At 41.0% G+C, this 22,832-nt stretch overlaps 3 protein-coding genes across 5 annotated transcripts in view; 2 read left to right on the top strand and 1 right to left on the bottom strand.

Annotated features, from left to right (window-relative positions):
- LOC311050673 (collagen and calcium-binding EGF domain-containing protein 1-like) overlaps nucleotides 1–22,832 on the bottom strand; it is a 76,302-nt gene that overhangs the window by 21,223 nt on the left and 32,247 nt on the right. The window contains exon 3 of the mRNA XM_084064759.1: nucleotides 18,586–18,638. Coding sequence (XP_083920885.1) covers nucleotides 18,586–18,638 — 53 coding nt within the window. The remainder of the gene's footprint in view (nucleotides 1–18,585; nucleotides 18,639–22,832) is intronic.
- Nucleotides 103–10,944, top strand: LOC311050659 (uncharacterized protein). Of its 2 annotated transcripts, XR_014601314.1 has the most exons (3): nucleotides 103–202; nucleotides 3,083–4,727; nucleotides 10,696–10,944. XR_014601314.1 is itself a non-coding variant. In XM_084064745.1 (2 exons), the coding sequence occupies exon 2, from the start codon at nucleotides 3,083–3,085 to the stop codon at nucleotides 4,340–4,342; it is 1,260 nt and encodes a 419-aa protein (XP_083920871.1). In that variant the 5' UTR covers nucleotides 103–202; the 3' UTR covers nucleotides 4,343–4,817. The 2 variants fall into 2 exon arrangements, 1 of the variants encoding a protein (XP_083920871.1); XM_084064745.1 differs by lacking the exon at nucleotides 10,696–10,944 and having other exon boundaries at nucleotides 3,083–4,817.
- LOC311050631 (uncharacterized protein) lies at nucleotides 11,611–16,799 on the top strand. Of its 2 annotated transcripts, none has more exons than XM_084064716.1 (3): nucleotides 11,611–11,834; nucleotides 14,770–16,042; nucleotides 16,309–16,799. In XM_084064716.1, exons 1-2 carry the CDS (start codon nucleotides 11,760–11,762, stop codon nucleotides 16,021–16,023), a joined length of 1,329 nt encoding a protein of 442 aa, XP_083920842.1. In that variant the 5' UTR covers nucleotides 11,611–11,759; the 3' UTR covers nucleotides 16,024–16,042; nucleotides 16,309–16,799. The 2 variants fall into 2 exon arrangements, with proteins under 2 accessions (XP_083920842.1, XP_083920843.1); XM_084064717.1 differs by lacking the exon at nucleotides 11,611–11,834 and adding an exon at nucleotides 12,601–12,693.

Below are 22,832 nucleotides of genomic sequence, written 5' to 3'. Positions count from 1 at the left end.
AATGCCAGGAGCAGCACAAAACTGTTTTGTGCCTGTGACAGTTAAAGGACAGCAGAGGGTGCAGTGAGGTTTAATGAGTAATCTCCCTGCTCTTACCTGAATCAGGAAATGCTATTCAAATCAGTCTAGTCAAGATTCAGTCAGATACTACTGAATGTAAACAGACACTATACTGAATGTGTATTTCAACAATGTTTCACAGGTAAGAGCTTCTATAAGGACAAGATGGGATAAAAGGGTCATATGCATAAATGAGGATCTGAAGGGGCAAGTGGGCAGAGATGTATATGAGTGTGTTGTTATGATGAGTGAGTTTACCCTGGTGTTTAGCATTAGTACTTAGCAGGCTAACACTACAACACAGAGACAGCCACTGTGAGCCACAGTGAGGACGTGAAATGTCTATACTATCACCAACATAACCTGTGCAGTTTGCTAATACAGAGTTGGTGTGTTTTGGAGGATATAAGAATATCTGGAGTTTGAAAATATGAATGTTGATGTTACATTTGCATTTAAAGCTATGTTTGTTCCTGATGTGTTTCTCAGCTAATGACTATAAGAAACAGGGGCAATTAGGCCATTTGGTTTATTGAATATTATTGTTAAGTTGAATGATCATTGCACTGAGAAGGTGTTTATTAGTGTGGTTGCCCGAATGGGCAACCAGACTATTGTTCTCTACCGACTTTATTATTATTCTAGATAAACTTTTTTTCTATTCGCTACTCCTCCCACAGTTTTTTTACCCCAATTTCGTGCCATATGTCAAAATGACCGGCTTCACCGGGAATACTGTGCTTGTACCTTGCTAAGAGATTGGTTGTATAGTTTTATTGATATTGATTTATTAGTGCATTAAATTTCCCCATCCACTTTAATGGAAAAGTGAAAAAACTCAAATTCAAGTATTTTTTTTCTCAGAAACCGTAAGAGCTAGAGTTACCAGATTTGGAGGGCAGGTTCATAGTTTATTGCCAAATTATTTAAACAATTATTACACCATTCGGCCTCATGGTGGCGCTATAACAGCCCACTTTACCTTTTGGCCTATAACTCTTGAACCGTAGGTCGTAAAATATAAATCTTTTCCCCCTAGATTCCTTGGGTCATTACGCATCTCCCCATATAGGCCACGCCCATTTCCGCCTGGATAGATTTTCCGCCATTTTGAATTTTCTTCAAAACACACTTTTAGCTGCTCCTCCCACCTATTTTCTCCAAATTTCACAAAAATCGGTACACTTGATCTCTGGACCCATGCGATAATCTGGACCGAAACAGAATTTTGATAGTCCTTACCGTTCGTCCGTAAATGGCTTCCAAAGTTAGTGGGAGGGGCCTGTTTTACCAAAAATGCCAAAAATCACGAACGAAACGTCCGGTCAATCCCAAATTTAAATTTCCACTTTGACCCATAGGGGGCGCCACAAATGCACAAAACGTAACCGTTTGATGCAAAAACATGATTTCTGGGGGGAACAATCCTCTCAAATTGTAATAAACTAGAAGTTCGGGCCGCTACGCGGCCCGAACGTCTAGCGTGACGCGTCGTTCACTTTGCGGTGCCACCTTACAGGCACCTCACAGTGTGAGAGAGAGTTTTGTGCTCTCCTAAATCCACGGCAGGCTTTGAAAGTACCCACTTCAGAAAGAGGTGACGTGCATCACCTCTCCAATGACCAAAACCCACTATGGAAGCCGTCGAACTGGTGCGATCTGTCGTGAGATTACGTCACACTGGCGTTGTGTCCATATTCGGGACGACCGTCTCATCGTGATGTCAGATTACGTCACACTGGCGTGATGTCAGATTACGTCACACTGGCCACATACAATGTTCGTACATACAGACAACCGACATGGCGCAGGATTCAAATTGTATATATACTAGAAGTTCGGGCCGCTACGCGGCCCGAACATCTAGCGTGACGCGTCGTTCACTTTGCAGTGCCACCTTACAGGCACCTCACAGTGTGAGAGAGAGTTTTGTGCTCTCCTAAATCCACGGCAGGCTTTGAAAGTACCCACTTCAGAAAGAGGTGACGTGCATCACCTCTCCAATGACCAAAACCCACTATGGAAGCCGTCGAACTGGTGCGATCTGACGGCATCCTAGAATTTATAGGTAGGATGTGATGTCATGCTGTCGTGAGATTACGTCACACTGGCGTTGTGTCCATATTCGGGACGACCGTCTCATCGTGATGTCAGATTACGTCACACTGGCGTGATGTCAGATTACGTCACACTGGCCACATACAACGTTCGTACATACTGACAACCGACATGGCGCAGGATTCAAATTGTATATATAGATAGAAGCGATATCAGGAGTGACGTGAAAATATGATTGGCCCGTTACATTTGTGGGAGGGGCCTATTTATTTAGTGGGAGGGGCCTATTTCCTAAAATCAAAACGGCACAGGTCACGAACGCGGGATGCGATCGGCACCGAATTCGAATCCCGCGGCCTCCGACGGTATTCCTCCAGGCGTATCCCTCGTGTCCCGGCGGCCGCGAGCCGCGACCGGCGTCGGCGCAACCACACTTTGCAATTGCCCTGAATTGCGACGCGTCTAGTTGAAAATATTCAACTATTCAACTATAATTCAATGTTATTTCTATGTCAAGGGGCATTTGGACAGGGAAAGAGTATATTGCTGTGGGCAGCTATGATAAATGTGTTTGCTTATGTACTGTTACTGTATTAAACGTGACAGAAAATGGTATTCAGATCAGTCTAGTCAAGATTCAGTCAGATACTACTGAATGTAAACAGACACTACTGAATGTGTATTTCAACTGTGTTTCACAGATACCCCCTACCCTGAAAACTAAATAAATCTGTTGCACCGGATTGAGGAACCTTCTTCTTTACATATGTGTAACACTACTGTATTGAGATTTTTAAAAATTGATATTTCCTGTGCCTGTTCATTTTCCTTATGTACTGTAAAGGTGTCATATGTGTTTCCGGTTCCACCCTGCTGCCGAGCCAATCTCACAAAGGCATGGGAAAAGTCGATTAAGGCTTTAATTAGTTTCCGAACTCTAACACTAACAACGTTTTCTGTGTAGATGATGGAATCTGTCAGAGTTGACGTTGGATCAAAGCACATCGTCCCTCTGCCCCCCTCATGTGTCCCACCAGTCCCCCCTCCACTGAGGGACGGTGAACATTACCATGTCTTCATCAGCTACAGCAGCACTGATGTGTGTTGGACCCACAACCTCATAGATGAGCTGGAGTCCTGCGGTTTGCAGGTCTGCTACCACGAGCGTGACTTTGTTCCCGGTCGCACTGTGCTGGAGAACATGTCCGACTGCATTCAGGAGAGCCAGAAAGTTCTGCTGGTCCTCAGCTCAGAGTTTGTGAGGAGTCGCTGGTGTCTCCTGGAGGCCAACATGTCTCTGTTCAGAAACTGCCTGGAGCGCAAGCCCATCGTTCCCGTGCTGCTGGAGCCGGGAGTCAGCGTTCCTCTTCACCTCTGCCACCTCACCTACCTGGAGGCCAGGGACCCAGACTTTCTCATTAAGCTTCTCAAGGTGCTCTGCACATCCAACCATCAGCTGCAAGCCAACACGGTCGTACCCTTCCAGCCTCCATCCATCTACAACGGGAAGGTTCTGCAGCCTCTGACTGCTTTCAACGAAGAGAAGCTCCACAAATGGGACGCCGGCCGGTTCAGTGACATGGAGGTCCCGGAGCAGTTGCGCTTGGTTATTGAAGACCCAAACATGTATCTAAGGGCTGTGAGGATAGTCAATAATGTTTCTGAGAGCAAAGTGTGGTTTCATTCACTTTGGTTGAGAATGCTGATGTACATTGCAGCTGCAATAGTTGGTTTCGGATTGGTGATGGTAATTATTCTGTCCATAGTCTTTCAGGGCGAGTTTGAATTTAAATTGAACATTTTCTATTGTTTTATTTTCCTGATCGTACCTTTGAGTATCTTTGTTCGTCTTTGTATGTGGAAGATGGAGGATGAAAATTATATTATGGGGGAAATGCATAAAGCAGTTGGACAAGCAAACACACTGCTTTGTCAATACAAGGTTTTAATGGGCTGTTGTTCCAATTCCAAAATCGCTCTGGTCTGTGTTTCTCTGGATGGGTGCAGGGGTGAATTCACAAAAACATTTTCTGAGCATGCCTGCACCGAGGACTCCGAGGAGATGTTTCACAGAGCTCTGGTCTTCTTCTCATCAGGTTATGCCTGCTGCCTGGCCAAAAGGCACTTCCCCTTTCTCCAGCTTAGCTCCACTGGCCACCTGGAGGGAGGAGTGTGTTTCTGCCAGTATGTCTCACAACAGCTGAGCAGGGGGAAATGGAAGTAGTGGTAATAGTATAATATAGTATAAATGCAAAGTGTATATTTTTTTCATAACCATATGGCTCTGGCATGATTATCCAGTTTATACCGTGGCCACTTACCAGTGATTCAAATTTAAATAATGCTCGCTAAAAATTTGGGGGCAATGTTATTTAAATAGACACTTTGTGTTTGCACTATGTTCTTAAATGTTGAAATAAACGTTACGTTACTCCAGCAAGTGTGAGAACTGAGAAGCCGTAGTAAGGAACAAGTACCAGTTGAGACAGTCAGCTGATAACAGTGACATATTTTACAGAACACAATATCAAAACATACGTTTTATGTTCCCCAAAAGGATGAAAGTTATATTGAAATCCATGTTTTTTTAAGGATAGCTTGTAGCAAATGTTAGCTAAAATAACCATTATACAGTAAAATACACAAACCAATGAAACCAACTCTGCATCGTCTATCATTTTTCTAAATCAGACACCTTGTCATGCACGCTTACATAAAGATTTAAACTTAGGTTTTTGCTGTGATATTGCAAACATTATAGGCCGACAGGGGCCCTAATAGGTGTCATGGTTTATAGATTGTATTGTTTAACCTAGAAAGGGGTGCTCCATAGAGCACATATTATCTCTGACAGGGGTGGCATGGGCTGTGTAAGTCGTGGGTTGAAGCCATCAGGACTTGAGGATCTCGCATTCATGATATATGATGTTTTTTTTAAAGACATAGGTGCCTCCCACTAATTTTAGTAGCCAATTAGAGGCAAACAGTATGTAATATGAAAACCCTGTTTGATGCTCATTATCAAAATGTCTCCTGAGATCATTTGTACCTAACTTGGTGAATAAATAATGTTTCTGCAACAAACAGTGACATTTGTGGTGCTCTCTATGGGTCTAAGTGATATTACTTTTGGCACTGCATTGTTTAGAGGCTCCTCAATGTGCGATTCAAATTTGAGGTTGATTAGACAATGCATTCATTGTTTTTGGCGTTTATTTTATAAAATAGGCCTGTAAGAGTTGGCCGGATGGTGAAGGCTTCAAGAACAGACAGAATCGAATGAATACAGGTTTTGTACAATTACCCCACCAATCTGTGCAGGATGAAATTTACAGTGTAACCTGAGCAAAAATAATAGCAAGTGTAAGACTAGCCAAAAAAATCCGGTTTACAAAAATAGAAAATGAATAAGAAATAAATACTTAAATGTCTACACCAGTTTGGTAGAGGTTTGAGTTTGTAGTTACCTTGCCTTGATGTAACTCCAAAGCAGGGCAAGAAATCGAAAATAGTTGCTCCATTGATTAGACATTGGTAACTGTGTCTTTAAATAAAGGCAGAACAGCCAGTGATAGGTTTATGCTTTTTTTTAGTATTTACTCACTTCCTCAGGCATTTCTGGGGATGTGTCAACAGTACTATATGTCTAACATCAAGTTGATATACAGTGCAAAGGTATGAATGCAGTTTTAGAATACTTCTACATTTGTATCTATGCTGTTTATCTTTAACCAGAATACCTTATGGCTACATGATTTTCAAAGGAACACGGTCGTACCCTTCCAGCCTCCATCCATCTACAACGGGAAGGTTCTGCAGCCTCTGACTGCTGTCAATGAAGAGAAGGTCCACAAATGGGATGCCGGCCGGTTCAGTGACATGGAGGTCCCGGAGCAGTTGCGCTTGGTCATTGAAGACCCAAACATGTATCTAAGGGCTGTGAGGATAGTCAATAATGTTTCTGAGAGCAAAGTGTGGTTTCGTTCTCTTTGGTTAAGAGTGCTGATGTACACTGCGGCTGCAATAGTTGGTGTCGGATTGATGTCGCTAATTCATATTGCCATCCTTGGCAATCTTGCTGGTGGATTTGAATTTGAATTTAATTTGAACATTTTCTATTGTTATATTTCCTTGATCGTGCCTTTGAGTATCTTAGTTCGTCTTTGTATGTGGAAGGTGGAAGATGAAAATTATATTATGGGGGAAATGCATAAAGCAGTTGGACAAGCAAACACACTGCTTTGTCAATACAAGGTTTTAATGGGCTGTTGTTCAAATTCCAAAATCGCTCTGGTCTATGTTTCTCTGGATGGGTGCAGGGGTGAATTTGCAGAAACATTTTCTGAGCATGCCTGCACCGAGGAGATGTTTGACAGAGCCCTGGTCTTCTTCTCATCAGGTTATGCCTGCTGCCTGGCCAAAAGGCACTTCCCCTTTCTCCAGCGTAGCTCCACTGGCCACCTGGAGGGAGGAGTGTGTTTCTGCCAGTATGTCTCACAACAGCTGAGCAGGGGGAAATGGAAGTAGTGCTAACAATGGCTATATAGTATAAATGCAAAGTGGGGATGCACCGATATATCGGCCACATATCGGTATCGGACGATATTTGCCGTTATCGGTCAATATCGGTATCAGCAAATAAAGCTGACATTCACCGATGGCAGTAGCCGATATTTTTCTGTTGTTGATAAGCATCCATTTTGCGCTGGCTATGTTGGTGTGTTGGTCATCTGCAGCCTACAAAGCTGTAATTCTGAACAGTTATTTCTTATAATGAGGTTTTATTTCTTTCCCTGGCACAAAAGGGGGAAATAATAACACCAAAAACGAAATAAACAAATATCGGTATCAGTATCGGCTATTGGCTAAATTGTTATTTTAAACATCGGTATCGGCCAAGAATTTCCATATCGGTGCATCCCTATAAGTGCATAATTATTTCATAACCACATGGCTCCGGCAATACCCAGTTTGTACCGTGGCCACTTAAATTTAAGTAATGTATGTTCACATTTTGGGGCAATACTATATAAATCGTTTGTAAAATGTTCTTACATTTTTAAATAAACGTTGTTCTTTTTTTTACTACTCCAGCAGGTGTGAGAAGCCGTATTAAGGAACCAGCTGATACAACCGGTGACATCTTTTACAGTATCACAATATCAAAACATATGTTTTATGTACCCCAAAAGGATGAAAATTATATTGAAATCCATGTTGTTTTAAGGATAGCTTGAAGCTAACTTTAGCTTAAATTAACCATTAATTAACCATTAATACAGTAAAAGACAGAAACCAATTAAACCAACTCTGCATCGTCTATCATTTTTCTACATCAGGACACCTTGTCATGCAGTATCGCTTACATAAAGATTAAAACTCAGGATTTTGCTGTGAGATTGCAAACATCCTGGGCATGACAGGGGCCCTCAAAGGTGTCATGGTTTATAGATTGTACTGTTTAACCTAGAAAGGGGTGCTCCACAGAGCACATATTATCTCTGACAGGCTGGGTGGCCTAGCCAGTGCTGTGTAAATCGTGGGGTGAAGTCATCGGAACTCGAGGATCTCACATTCATGATATATGATGTTTTTTTTGTAGGAAATAGGACCCTCCCAGTAATTTTAGAAACCAATTACAGGCAAACAGTATGGAATATCAAAACCCTGTTTGATGCTCATTATCAAAATGTCTCCTGAGATCATTTGTACCTAACTTGGTGAATAAATAATGTTTCTGCAACAAACAGTGGCATTTGAGGTGCTCTCTATGGATCCAAGTGAAATTACTTTTGGCTCGGCATTGTTTAGAGGCCCCTGAATGTGCGATTCAAATTTGAGGTTGATTAGACAATGCATTCATGATTTTTAGCATTTATTTTGAATAAAATAGGCCTGTAAGAGTTGGCCAGATGGTCAAGGCTTAAAGAACATGACAGAATCCAATGGATGCTGGTTTTGTATATTTACCTCCAAAACCAATATGTACAGTGTAATCCGGGCAAAAAAATAGCAAATGTAAGACTAGCCAAAAATCGGGTTTACAAAAATAGAAAGGGCTAGAGCACTTTGGTAGAGGTTTGGGTTTGTAGTTACCTTGCCATGATGTAACTCCAAAGCTGGGCAATAAATCAAAAATATTTGCTCCATTGATTAGAAGTTGATGTCTGTGTCTTTAAATAAAGGCAGAACATCCAGTATAGGTTTTTGCTTTTTTTGCATTTACTCACTTCCTCATGCATTTCTGGCAATACAACAGCAGTACTATACGTATAACATCAAGTTAATATACAGTATAAAGGTATGAATGTACTTTTGGAATACTTCCACATTTGTATCTATGCTGTTTATCTTTAACCAGAATACCTATGGATACATGATTTTCAAAGGAAATAAAATAAAAAAAAAGGTCATAAAGATTCATGAAAGCGTAAGTGTGCAATTTAAAACATTTTAGTGTTTTTTAGTGTTCAATATGAAAGGCTATTTTTCACATTTTTTTTCATTTAAAGATGACTGTATGTGTGTTAATTTGTCAGACTTTGTTTGTGTCGTGACAAAGTCAAGTCTTGTGATCACTGGGCAATATGCCAAAGCAATTTCACTGTAGAAACCTCTTGTTTCCCTTATTATATAGCGGTTTGATCTGTTGTTTTATTCAGTTGATCTAAGTTTTACATTTCATTACATTTCAGACCTTTATTTATGCTACTGTATTGAACAACATTTGTATTGATATTTCCTGTTCCTATTAATTTTCTGATACGTAAGTAAAGGTGTCAAATTATGTGTTTCTGGTTCCACCCTGCTGCCGAGTCAATTTAACAAAGCTATGGGAAAGTGAACTGGAACAGGATGGGTATGGGTACCTTCTGAAAACCTGGGATTACATTTATGAGTCAATTAAGGCTTTACATTTGTTTCCGAACTGTAACACTAACAACGTTTTCTGCGTAGATGATGCAGTCTGTCAGAGTTGACGTTGGGTCAAAGCACATCGTCCCTCTTCCCCCCTCATGTGTCCCACCCGTCCCCCCTCCGCTGAGGGACAGTGAACATTACCATGTCTTCATCAGCTACAGCAGCACTGATGTATGTTGGACCCACAACCTCATAGATGAGCTGGAGTCCTGCGGTTTGCAGGTCTGCTACCACGAGCGTGACTTTGTTCCCGGTCGCACTGTGCTGGAGAACATGTCCGACTGCATTCAGGAGAGCCAGAAAGTTCTGCTGGTCCTCAGCTCAGAGTTTGTGAGGAGTCGCTGGTGTCTCCTGGAGGCCAACATGTCTCTGTTCAGAAACTGCCTGGAGCGCAAGCCCATCGTTCCCGTGCTGCTGGAGCCGGGAGTCAGCGTTCCTCTTCACCTCTGCCACCTCACCTACCTGGAGGCCAGGGACCCAGACTTTCTCATTAAGCTTCTCAAGGTGCTCTGCACATCCAACCATCAGCTGCAGGCCAACACGGTCGTACCCTTCCAGCCTCCATCCATCTACAACGGGAAGGTTCTGCAGCCTCTGACTGCTGTCAACAAAGAGAAGCTCCACAAATGGGACGCTGGCCGGTTCAGTGACATGGAGGTCCCGGAGCAACTGCGCTTGGTTATTGAAGACCCAAACATTTATCTAAGGGCTGTGAGGATAGTCAATAATGTTTCTGAGAGCAAAGTGTGGTTTCGTTCTCTTTGGTTAAGAGTGCTGATGTACATTGCAGCTGTAATATTTAGTGTTGCATTGCCAGTGGGAACGTTAATGGCCATTGTCACTCGCCGCGGATTGTCTAAATTTGACGTGACTTTTTGTTTAATGTTTGTGATCGTGCCTTTGAGTATCTTTGTTCGTCTTTGTATGTGGAAGGTGGAAGATGAAAATTATATTATGGGGGAAATGCATAAAGCAGTTGGACAAGCAAACACACTGCTTTGTCAATACAAGGTTTTAATGGGCTGTCGGTCCAATTCAAAAATCGCTCTGGTCTATGTTTCTCTGGATGGGTGCAGGCGTGAATTCACAAAAATATTTTCTGAGCATGCCTGCACCGAGGAGATGTTTCACAGAGCTCTGGTCTTCTTCTCATCAGGTTATGCCTGCTGCCTGGCCAAAAGGCACTTCCCCTTTCTCCAGCGTAGCTCCACTGGCCACCTGGAGGGAGGAGTGTGTTTCTGCCAGTATGTTTCACAACAGCTGAGCAGGGGGAAATGGAAGTAGTGGTAATATTATAAATATGGTACAAATGCAAAGTGCATAACTTTTCATAACCATATGGCTCTGGCATGATTATCCAATTTATACAGTGGCCACTTACCAATGACTCAAATTTAAATAATGCTCGTTCACATTTTTGGGGCAATGTTATTTAAATAGAATTTTTGCACTATGTTCTTAAATGTTGAAATAAAAGTTACATTACTCGAGCGAGTGTGAGAACTGAGAAGCCGTAGTAAGAAACAAGTACCAGTTGAGACAGTCAGCTGATAACAGTGACATCTTTTACAGGACACAATATCAAAACATAAGTTTTATGTTCCCCAAAAGGATGAAAGTTATTGAAATCCATGTTTTTTTAAGGATAGCGTGTAGCTAATGTTAGCTTAAATAACCATTAATACAGTAAAATACACAAACCAATGAAACCAACTCTTCATCGTCTATCATTTTTCTAAATCAGGACACCTTGTCATGCATTATCGCTTAAATAAAGATTTAAACTTAGGATTTTGCTGTGATATTGCAAACATTATAGGCTGACAAGGGCCCTAATAGGTGTCATGGTTTATAGATTGTATTGTTTAACCTAGAAAGGGGTGCTCCACAGAGCATATATTATCTCTGACAGGGGTGGCCTAGCCAGGGCTGTGTAAATCCTGGGTTGAAGATTATATGATGTTTTAAAAAATAGGCGCCTCCCACTCATTTTAGTAGCCAATTAGAGGCAAACGGTATATCAAAACCCTGCTTGATGCTCATTATCAAAATGTCTCCGGAGATCATTTGTACCTAACTTGGTGAATAATGTTTCTGCAACTAATAGTGACATTTGTGGCATTTGTGGTTCTCTCTATGGATCCGAGTGAAATTACTTTTGGCTCTGCATTGTTTAGGGACCCCTCAATGTGCGATTAAAATTTGAGGTTGATTAGACATTGCATTCAGGCCTGTAAGAGTTGTAAGAGTTGGCCGGATGGTCAAGGCTTCAAGAACAGACAGAATACAATGAATGCTGGTTTTGTACATTTACCTCCAAAACCCATTTGTGTAGGATGACATGTAGAGTGTAACCCGGGCAAAAATAATAGCAAATGTAAGACTAGACAAAAAATCTGGTTTAGAAAAATAGAAAATAAGAAAAAAATACTTAAAGGGCGAGACTACTGTGCTAGAGGTTTGGGTTTGTAGTTACCTTGCCATGATGTAACTCCAAAGCTGGGTAAGAAATCGAAAATAGTTGCTCCATTGATTAGAAATTGATAACTGTGTCTTTAAATAAAGGCAGAAGAGCCAGTGGAAGGTTTTTGCTTTTTTTTCGTATTTACTCACTTCTTGCATTTCTGGCGATACAACAACAGTACTATACTTATAACATCAAGTTAATATACAGTATAAAGGTATGAATGTACTTTTAGAATACTTCTACATTTGTATCTATGCTGTTTATCTTTAACCAGAATACCTTAAGGCTACATGATTTTCAAAAAAAAAGGACAAAGATTCATGACAGTGTAAGTGTGAAATGTAAAACATTTGAGTGTTTTTTAGTGTTCAATATGAAAGGATATTTTTCACAATTTCCCCCCCAATTTTAAGATTACTGTAGGCCTATATGTGTTCATTTGTCAGACTTTGTTTGTGTCGTGACAAAGTTAAGTGTTGCGATCATTGCGCAATATGCCAAAGCAATTTCATTGTAGAAACCTCAAGTTGTTTCCCCTTATAGCGGTTTAATCTGTTTTTTTTATTCAGTTGATCTAAGTTTTACATTTTACTATTTTTCTTTTCATTTTATAATTCTATTGATTTTATTGTGGTTATTGTGTTCTTTTCATTTGGTCATCTGCCTCAATTGCAAAGATGTTGGGTCAACTCCTGTAATTTTTAAATGTGCTATACTGTAATAAAGGTGACTTGACTTGCAATTAGGGTTTCTGTTTTGCTAGATTACAAACTTAAAATGTTCACTTACTGAAAATATTATTCTGAAGACAACTTTCTACAACAATAGTATGACTCAATTGAAAAAATAATCAGAAGTTGCTACTGTGGCCCCTAAGGGATTATTTGGGTCAAAAGTAAAGTAAAGTATGAAAGTAAAGCTTTAAAACACAAATGACTAACCCCCCCCCCCCCCCCCCCCATTTGAAACAGACAGACATTTATTAAATGCCAGGAGCAGCACAAAACGGTGTTGTGCCTGTGGCAGTTAAAGGACAGCAGAGGGTGCAGTGAGGTTTAATGAGTGATCTCCCTGCTCTTACGTGAATCAGGAAATGCTATTCAAATCAGTCTAGTCAAGATTCAGTCAGGTACTACTGAATGTAAACAGACACTATACTGAATGTGTATTTCAACTGTGTTTCACAGGTAAGAGCTTCTATAAGGACAAGATGGGATAAAAGGGTCATACTGTATGCATAAATGGGGATCTGAAGGGGCAAGTGGGCAGAGATGTGTATGAGTGTGTTGTTATGATGAGTGAGTTTACCCTGGCCTGGTGTTTAGCATTAGTACTTAGCAAGCTAACACTACAACACAGAGACAGCCACTGTGAGCCACAGTGAGGACGTGAAATGTCTATACTATCACCAACATAATCTGTGCAGTTTGCTAATACAGAGTTGATGTGTTTTGGAGGATATACTGTAAGAATATCTGGAGTTTGAAAATATGAATGTTGATGTTACATTTGCATTTAAAGCTATGTTTGTTCCTGTTGTGTTTCTCAGCTAATGACTATAAGAAACAGGGGCAATTAGGCCATTTGGTTTATTGAATATTATTGTTAAGTTGAATGATCATTGCACTGAGAAGGTGTTTATTAGTGTGGTTGCCCGAATGGGCAACCAGACTATTGTTCTCTACCGACTTTATTATTATTCTAGATAAAAAAAAATTCTATTCGCTACTCCTCCCACAGTTTATTTTTCCCAATTTCGTGCCATATGTCAAAATGACCGGCTTCACCGGGAATACTGTGCTTGTACCTTGCTAAGAGATTGGTTGTATAGTTTTATTGATATTGATTTATTAGTGCATTAAATTTCCCCATCCACTTTAATGGAAAAGTGAAAAAACTCAAATTCAAGTATTTTTTTTCTCAGAAACCGTAAGAGCTAGAGTTACCAGATGTGGAGGGCAGGTTCATAGTTTATTGCCAAATAATTTAAACAATTATTACACCATTCGGCCTCATGGTGGCGCTATAACAGCCCACTTTACCTTTTGGCCTATAACTCTTGAACCGTAGGTCGTAAAATATAAATCTATAAATCTAGATTCCTTGGGTCATTACGCATCTCCCCATATAGGCCACGCCCATTTCCGCCTGGATAGATTTTCCGCCATTTTGAATTTTCTTCAAAACACACTTTTAGCTGCTCCTCCCACCTATTTTCTCCAAATTTCACAAAAATCGGTACACTTGATCTCTGGACCCATGCGATAATCTGGACCCAAACAGAATTTTGATAGTCCTTACCGTTCGTCCGTAAATGGCTTCCAAAGTTAGTGGGAGGGGCCTGTTTGACCAAAAATGCCAAAAATCACGAACGAAACGTCCGGTCAATCCCAAATTTAAATTTCCACTTTGACCCATAGGGGGCGCCACAAATGCACAAAACGTAACCGTTTGATGCAAAAACATGATTTCTGGGGGGAACAATCCTCTCAAATTGTAATAAAAGCGATATCAGGAGTGACGTGAAAATATGATTGGCCCGTTACATTTGTGGGAGGGGCCTATTTATTTAGTGGGAGGGGCCTATTTCCTAAAATCAAAACGGCACAGGTCACGAACGCGGGATGCGATCGGCACCGAATTCGAATCCCGCGGCCTCCGACGGTATTCCTCCAGGCGTATCCCTCGTGTCCCGGCGGCCGCGAGCCGCGACCGGCGTCGGCGCAACCACACTTTGCAATTGCCCTGAATTGCGACGCGTCTAGTTGAAAATATTCAACTATTCAACTATAATTCAATGTTATTTCTATGTCAAGGGGCATTTGGACAGGGAAAGAGTATATTGCTGTGGGCAGCTATGATAAATGTGTTTGCTTATGTACTGTTACTGTATTAAACGTGACAGAAAATGGTATTCAAATCAGTCTAGTCAAGATTCAGTCAGATACTACTGAATGTAAACAGACACTACTGAATGTGTATTTCAACTGTGTTTCACAGATACCCCCTACCCTGAAAACTAAATAAATCTGTTGCACCGGATTGAGGAACCTTCTTCTTTACATATGTGTAACACTACTGTATTGAGATTTTTTAAAATTGATATTTCCTGTGCCTGTTCATTTTCCTTATGTACTGTAAAGGTGTCATATGTGTTTCCGGTTCCACCCTGCTGCCGAGCCAATCTCACAAAGGCATGGGAAAAGTCGATTAAGGCTTTAATTAGTTTCCGAACTCTAACACTAACAACGTTTTCTGTGTAGATGATGGAATCTGTCAGAGTTGACGTTGGATCAAAGCACATCGTCCCTCTGCCCCCCTCATGTGTCCCACCAGTCCCCCCTCCACTGAGGGACGGTGAACATTACCATGTCTTCATCAGCTACAGCAGCACTGATGTGTGTTGGACCCACAACCTCATAGATGAGCTGGAGTCCTGCGGTTTGCAGGTCTGCTACCACGAGCGTGACTTTGTTCCCGGTCGCACTGTGCTGGAGAACATGTCCGGCTGCATTCAGGAGAGCCAGAAAGTTCTGCTGGTCCTCAGCTCAGAGTTTGTGAGGAGTCGCTGGTGTCTCCTGGAGGCCAACATGTCTCTGTTCAGAAACTGCCTGGAGCGCAAGCCCATCGTTCCCGTGCTGCTGGAGCCGGGAGTCAGCGTTCCTCTTCACCTCTGCCACCTCACCTACCTGGAGGCCAGGGACCCAGACTTTCTCATTAAGCTTCTCAAGGTGCTCTGCACATCCAACCATCAGCTGCAGGCCAACACGGTCGTACCCTTCCAGCCTCCATCCATCTACAACGGGAAGGTTCTGCAGCCTCTGACTGCTTTCAACGAAGAGAAGCTCCACAAATGGGACGCCGGCCGGTTCAGTGACATGGAGGTCCCGGAGCAGTTGCGCTTGGTTATTGAAGACCCAAACATGTATCTAAGGGCTGTGAGGATAGTCAATAATGTTTCTGAGAGCAAAGTGTGGTTTCGTTCTCTTTGGTTAAGAGTGCTGATGTACATTGCGGCTGCAATAGTTGGTGTCGGATTGTGGATTGCAATTTCTATTACCATAGTCAATCTGGGCAATTTATTTGAATTTAAATTGAACATTTACTATTGTTTTATTTTCATAATCGTACCTTTGAGTATCTTTGTTCGTCTTTGTATCTGGAAGGTGGAAGATGCAAATTATATTATGGGGGAAATGCATAAAGCAGTTGGACAAGCAAACACACTGCTTTGTCAATACAAGGTTTTAATGGGCTGTTGTTCCACTTCCAAAATCGCTCTGGTCTGTGTTTCTCTGGATGGGTGCAGGGGTGAATTTGCAGAAACATTTTCTGAGCATGCCTGCACCGAGGAGATGTTTGACAGAGCTCTGGTCTTCTTCTCATCAGGTTATGCCTGCTGCCTGGCCAAAAGGCACTTCCCCTTTCTCCAGCGTAGCTCCACTGGCCACCTGGAGGGAGGAGTGTGTTTCTGCCAGTATGTTTCACAACAGTTGAGCAGGGGGAAGTGGAAGTAGTGCTAACAATGGCTATATAGTTAGACCCTCCAGAAAAACGCCGGCAAAAATCCTTAATTATGCGGACTAAAATCCTTGATTATGCAGCCTAAAATCCTTGATTATGCAATTAAATATGCAGGTTTTTTATGTGATTTTATGCGGTGAAATTGCGGGAAGTTGCCTTTTTAAATAATCTGCGCCATTTTGCTAATTATGCGGTAAATTAATAATCTGCGCCATTTTGCTAATTATGCGGTAAATTATGCGATTGCAGAATCGCGTTTTTTTGGAGGGTGTATATAGTATAAATGCAAAGTGCATCCTTTTTTCATAACCACATGGCTCTGGCATGAATATACAGTTTATACTTTGGCCACTTACCAATGATTCTAATTTAAGTAACGTATGTTCACATTTTGGGGCAATGCTATTTAAATAGTTTGTAAAATGTTCTTAAATGTTGAAATAAACGTTTTTTTCTACTCCAGCAAGTGAGAGAAGCATGGTAAGGAACCAGCTGAGAAAAACGGTGACATCTTTTACAGTACCACAATATCAAAACATTCGTTGTATGTTCCCCAAAAGGATGAAAATCCTTGTTGTTTTAAGGATAGCGTGAGGCTAATGTTGGCTTAAATAACCATTCATACAGCAAAAGACAGAAACCAATTAAACCAACTCTGCATCGTCCATCATTTTTCTACATCAGGACACCTTGTCATGCATTATCACTTCCATAAAGACAGATTTTTCTGTGAGATTGCAAACATTCTGGGCTGACAGGGGCCCTCAAACGTGTCATAGTTTATAGATTGTATAGTTTAACCTAGAAAGGGTGCACCACAGAGCACATATATTATCTCTGACAGGCTTTAGAGAACCCTCAATGTACGATTCAAATTTGAGGTCGATCAGACAATGCATTCATTGGCCTGTCTTCTAAAATAGGGCCCTTCCACAAACTTTGGAACTTTATAGCCAATCAGAATGGATTATGAAAATCTGAACGATAAATCACATGACTCATAATTTGTAGAGATTTTAGTTAGTTTTGGAAAATTCTATTTGTTCTTTATTTTCATTTTTTTTTTTAGTTTTATTGTACAACCTGAAACTACACTCCAAAGTGCCCATTCACACACCCATGGCAGAGGAAATCATGCAAGGCACCAACCTGCTCACTAGAACATTTCAAACCCTCAGAAATAAATTCCCAGTACTACAAGACCTACATGAGGAAGACAACCAACAAAGCAAGTGGCAGAGGGGCAGTCTGGCTAGTTAGTGTTATGCTGGATGCAATGTTTTCTTTTGTATGATGGGGGCACTTGTTTTTTGCCTGAGTGCACCCATTACAGGCTCACCACGCCTAGCCATTCAGTGAATAATTTGTTACTTCCTTGCCTAATTTTGAAGTAAAGAGAAGTTGACAAATGTATGGGGTGCAATAGGAAGGAAAACAAGGTCACTTTTATTAATGGGTCTGCTCACTGTCATCCTACATAGAATAAATAAAACCCTTGATTAAACATAACTATGGATGACGTTTTGGAGCTGAAGTTGAGGAAATTAAAATTAAATAAACCATAAAAATATCCGGATGTAGGTGTCACCGGCCTCACCGCACAGCCTCATGAGATATCTCATAGATCATTTTCCGCTGTAGCGCCCAAACTGTGGAACGAACTTCCACCCCATGTTAGAGCGTCTCAAACCTTGCCTGTGTTTAAATCATGTTTGAAAACTCACTTGTACTCCTTTGGCTTTCGATTAGGCAATGTCTCTATGTGTTGCGCCCAAGGGGCCCTATCTTGCGCGTCGACTTACCCATTATCCCTAAACGTATTTGCCATATTTGACTATTTTTTTTAAAACATTTAAAAAAATAGTTCAACTAGCCGATCTACATAGACACGTTGTGAGCTTGTAGATTGGCTATGAGAACTATTTTAAAATGTGGCAAATGGCAAAGAAGTTTAGGGATAAGGGGTAAGGCTAAAGATAGGGCCCAAAGATATGGCCCAAATGTATTTTCCCCTGTTTATTGTTTTACTCATAGTATTTTTAGTATATATATGTATTTGTTTACTGAGTGTACAGCACTTTGGTTCAATGCTGTTGTTTTAAATGTGCTCTAAATAAAGTGGATTTGATGCAGCCGAGGAACCACTTGATTCTTCTTCAAACTTTTGCCCGACAAGGAACATACAGGTAGATGTACTGTACTGTACATATATGGTTCATACTGTATAGACACACTCTTCAGCTGACATTATGCTTTGTTTCATTTAGGTGTTTGTTGGTAGGTTATTATCCATGCAGGTACACATTAACACCTAAATGAAACAACCAGAATTGATATTCATGTTCATCCATCTAACTTAAGACGCATCAAAACGTCTCCTGTGAAAAAATGGATCTACAGTACACAGGAAGCTTCTTTCCAAACGAGACAGAGCCTTGACTTATGACAGGCAGACAGACACAAATGGACAAAAACATAACCTTGGTAATGAGTAGGTGCGTCAAATATATGAATTATTCAGGCTGATGTAGAGAATAGTTGTATTGTTTACCTACCTTCAGGTATGCACTGGCCCATGACAAATCTGAAGCCCTCACAGCACTTCCTCCTGCAAAACACAGACAGACAGACATCTCTGTGACTCACGTGACACATATCTGATGTATATGCCTCAATAAAAAAATAGTAGGAATGTAGGAATAGATCACTAGTAAAACATGGTATTTTCATTTTCTGTAGTAGTAATAGCAGGGACCCAGATAGCAAAGCATCCTGCTAGAATGGTTAAAGATAGGGGTCAGATCAAATGGATGTCCCCTGGTCCCCACAGGGGTGTCGGGTATGAAGCCAATGGCCTAACCCCCAAAACAAAACCTTGTTATGGACACGGTCAGTCTTACATTTCCACATTCAGGAGTAATGCTTAAGTTTGCTTAATTTCGTACACCGGTGTCACGTGTCTATAAGCTCACATCACGTCGTAGATGCGACTCGTTGTATGCTTATAGATCGGCTATTTTCGATGCACGAAACCACAAAAGAGTAAAATACAGAGCCGCCATGGTGCCTTTGAGTCAGCTCATTATAGTACCATTAGTATGTTTTTTTTATACAGGACATACATTAGGACAGATCATAAAGTATATTCAGACGGTAGACTAAACTAGACAGTAGGAACAAGGATCACAGCTTAATATTTAGATAGTAGGAGACATTAACAGAATATATTACAATCACAATGTGCAGGTGAGGAGCCAGTAGTGGATTCCAGGGGTGCAATGTACCATAAGAAGTCATGATAAATTACATTACATACTACAGTATATGATTGTGGGTTTAGTGAGCACACACTTGCCAAGGTATTGCAATCACGAGAACAGTGAGACTTTGTAGATAGAGTAGAGTACGCTACACAGAGTTGCAGAAGTAGCCAGTACTAATATACAGTAGGGCTTTCACGACTAGAGATTTTTACAGGTCGACTAATTTGACCCAGTGGTAGTCGACTAGTCGACTAGTCGAAATTTAAATAAAAAAAAAAAAATTACAAAAACAAAAACAAAAAAAAGATTTTTTTTTTTTTTTTTGGGTGGCACTGTTTTAATACCATCCTACTACTATATTACTATTATTATTATCCTCCTGCCCTTATTTTTATGGCGTTTTAAGGGAAGCGCTTCTGGCACAGCAGCACAGCACCACAGCAGCGTCTCCAAGGATCCCCATTGCCCAATAATAGGCTTTTATTGGGCATGCTTTTGACCCCCTTTTGATAAAAAAATAAAGTCAGGAGGATAATAATAATAGTTAGATGGGCCATTACTATAGCATTAAAAATTAAATTATTATTATTATTATTTTTTTCAACTATTCGACTAGTACCAACAAGGTCGACTAGTGGTTATACTAGTCGACTAGTCGACTTGTTGGTGAAAGCCCTAATATACAGTGTACATGCAATAAGAAGAACAGAGGTGGGTAGAGTAGCCAAAAACTGTACTGTACTCACGTAGAACTATTGTTATGTTAATATAATAATGACTCCAATAGAAGTGAAAGTCATACAAATAATTACTTTTGTAAGAGAAAGAGAGTATCTAGGATCTATCTACTTTATGCTATCTGATTCATTGTTCAAATAATTACTACATAACTGAAATGTTTCAAATATAAAATTATGAGACATTGTCCAATAGAAATAAACAAAAGTCTAGAGAATAAAACAAACAGAATGTGCATTTAATAACAAATGGGTAATTTATTTTAGTAACAAGCGAAATGCCGTATTATTTGGAAATTTTTACTTTTATGCTACTCCTTTATATTTGGTACAAATTTAAAGGAGTAAAAGTAACATTTCTTTCTTCACAGATATACTCGAGTGAAAGTGCATGGGGGAAAAAAACTAGCGCAATTTATTCAAAAGGTTACTTAAGTAAATGTAACTGTGTAAATGTAACGTTACTACATACCTCATCATTACTATAAAAATTGATTACTAATACGGTAACAGTAATGATCACATAATTTAATACATTAAGACCGGGAACGCATCTCTGTCATTTTAAGATTTCTTTGGCCATTCAAAAATAGCAGATATACAAGCTCATAGCACGGCACCGAATGCCGCGCTATGAGCTTGTAGATCTGCAATTTTTTGGAAAGAAAAATCGTGAAAATGTGTGCAAATCTTTGAATATATAGGCCTATATATTTTCAAAGCGAGCATTTGTAATCTTTGCTTCTGGTGTGTGGGGGGGGGGGGGGGGGTGGGGGGGCTGGCTGTAACAACATATTTTGAGATGGGGGTCCGCGGCCAAATAAATATAATTTTGGGTGGTCCTCGTCATGAAAAAGTTTGGGCACCACTAATATTATATAGCAACATACGTTTTTCAGAAACAAGTTAGGATTTAGAAGACATTTATAGATGTGTTCCCGGATTGAATGGGATAGAATAAGGCATGAGAATGAACATGTGCATGCTGAGTCATGGATGCAATACAGGCCTCACACAACTGTCATACACAGCCCATATTGCATCAACATTCGTTGATGAGAATCAAACCAAGGTTCTTGGCAGTCTGTTTGAGAATCACATCGTTCTGTCAGTACAGCAGTGATGGAGATGTATTATAAAGTGTGGGATTTGCCAGGGGAAAAAAAGAGAAGCTTTAACATGTTGAGACTGAACTTGAAGCAGTGGTCAGAAATCCAGCTGAAGCGAGAAGCACACAGCATGGAGCCACCATGTTTTTTTTTATAGTTCATATTGTTGAATATACAGTATATTGAGGGTTCAGTGTGCTATGTTCTCATGGAGTCCAGAATTACAAGTAGCTCACCTGCTTGTCTCCCTCTACTTGTCAATGCAGGGCCACGCTGATTATTTTTATTTCACTACAAAATCAGATATCTACCATCTGGGAAATTCAACACCTACTTGGACAAATTCAATGAGCATTAAACTGACCATGAACTATGAACCAACCTAACTTCCAACAAAAAAAAAACCTTTGCTCGCAAAGCAGGCTGCTAATAATTTCCCATAAGCAGTCATCTGAATTTTTGCCATATTGTGCAATGAATATCAGGTAACGTTTTTTCTTCCCCGGAATGGATTTATAGTGTTTTGCAGTAAAACGCTTTGGATCCTCACACAACAATCCACCACATGCTACAAAGATTAGGGCAGGAGGACCAGAGAGGAAACTGGAACTACTACAGAGCCCTACAGCGTTAAAAATAACAAGCAGACATACACATGCTATGTACACACACGCAAGCACAAACAAACGCATGCATGGATGGATGCATGCTTACCACACAAAACACATTAAGACATAGACACACGTACACACCAAGCATGGATGAGGAAGAGCAACATTGTGCCTAGTTCATGCTCTGTTGGACGAGGTCGTCACGCGCCGAAAATAGCAGACCTGATGCGTCCGTGATGCGTTGTGTTGTGAGCTTGCAGGTCGGCTATTTTTGGCGCGCCATGCCGTCATGCGACAAAGTATAAGTCGGGATTTACGTAGGAAGACTCCTGTCCTGAACGCGGCATGCTCTTGGTGGAGGGAATTTAGCATGCTACCTCATTCATGGCCCCTCTAGATGACAATTTGCTTTTATTCTCCTCCAAAACTCCATGCAAAAGAACTCTAAATCACTCCGAGCCCCCCCCCCCCCCCCCCCCACACACACACCCCACACCACCCCTCCTCTCTCCTCTGAATGAAAAATAACCTATAAAACGGCGACGCTAGCCCGAGCTTGATGAAATCCAGATGAGAGCAGCCTCGGTCTGCAGGCTGAGGAGATGGAGGAGATGGAGGCTGCAGGAGATAGGCGCTGAGGTGGAAATGGGATAGGGAATACAACGGGGGTCCTGCAGGGGTCCTTGGGTCAATAAAGACTTTTATATTCATCACAACGTCAGAGCATTGATCTGTCAGATGCTCCGTTTTGTCATGCACGTTTTCCCAACTTCTCGTCTGAGTTTCTAAAGAGGAAAACAGGATGCGCTGTTGCTGTGTTACTATAGTTACAAGTACGTTTAATGTATTAAGACATGTTCCGGCTCATTCCGACTCTGATGTGGAATTAATGGGAATGTTTCAGCATCCCTTGTCTCTCGGCACAACAGACTTTCCCCAACGTATTTTGGGCACAGACAAGATTATTTCTTTTGGACGGGGGCTGTAAAATAGACAAGCCGAAGCCTCCCTGCTCCCCCTACAAACATCAACAGACAGCCTGTCTGTCAGTCATTCTGTTGATGGGAAACGGGGGTTAAGGG

This window comes from Gymnoscopelus microlampas, assembly GCF_963454915.1.
Source record: "Gymnoscopelus microlampas genome assembly, chromosome: 1".
NCBI classification, from domain to species: domain Eukaryota; kingdom Metazoa; phylum Chordata; class Actinopteri; order Myctophiformes; family Myctophidae; genus Gymnoscopelus; species Gymnoscopelus microlampas.
Note: the sequence above shows the minus strand (reverse complement) of the source record. Positions and strands in the feature narration are given on the sequence as shown.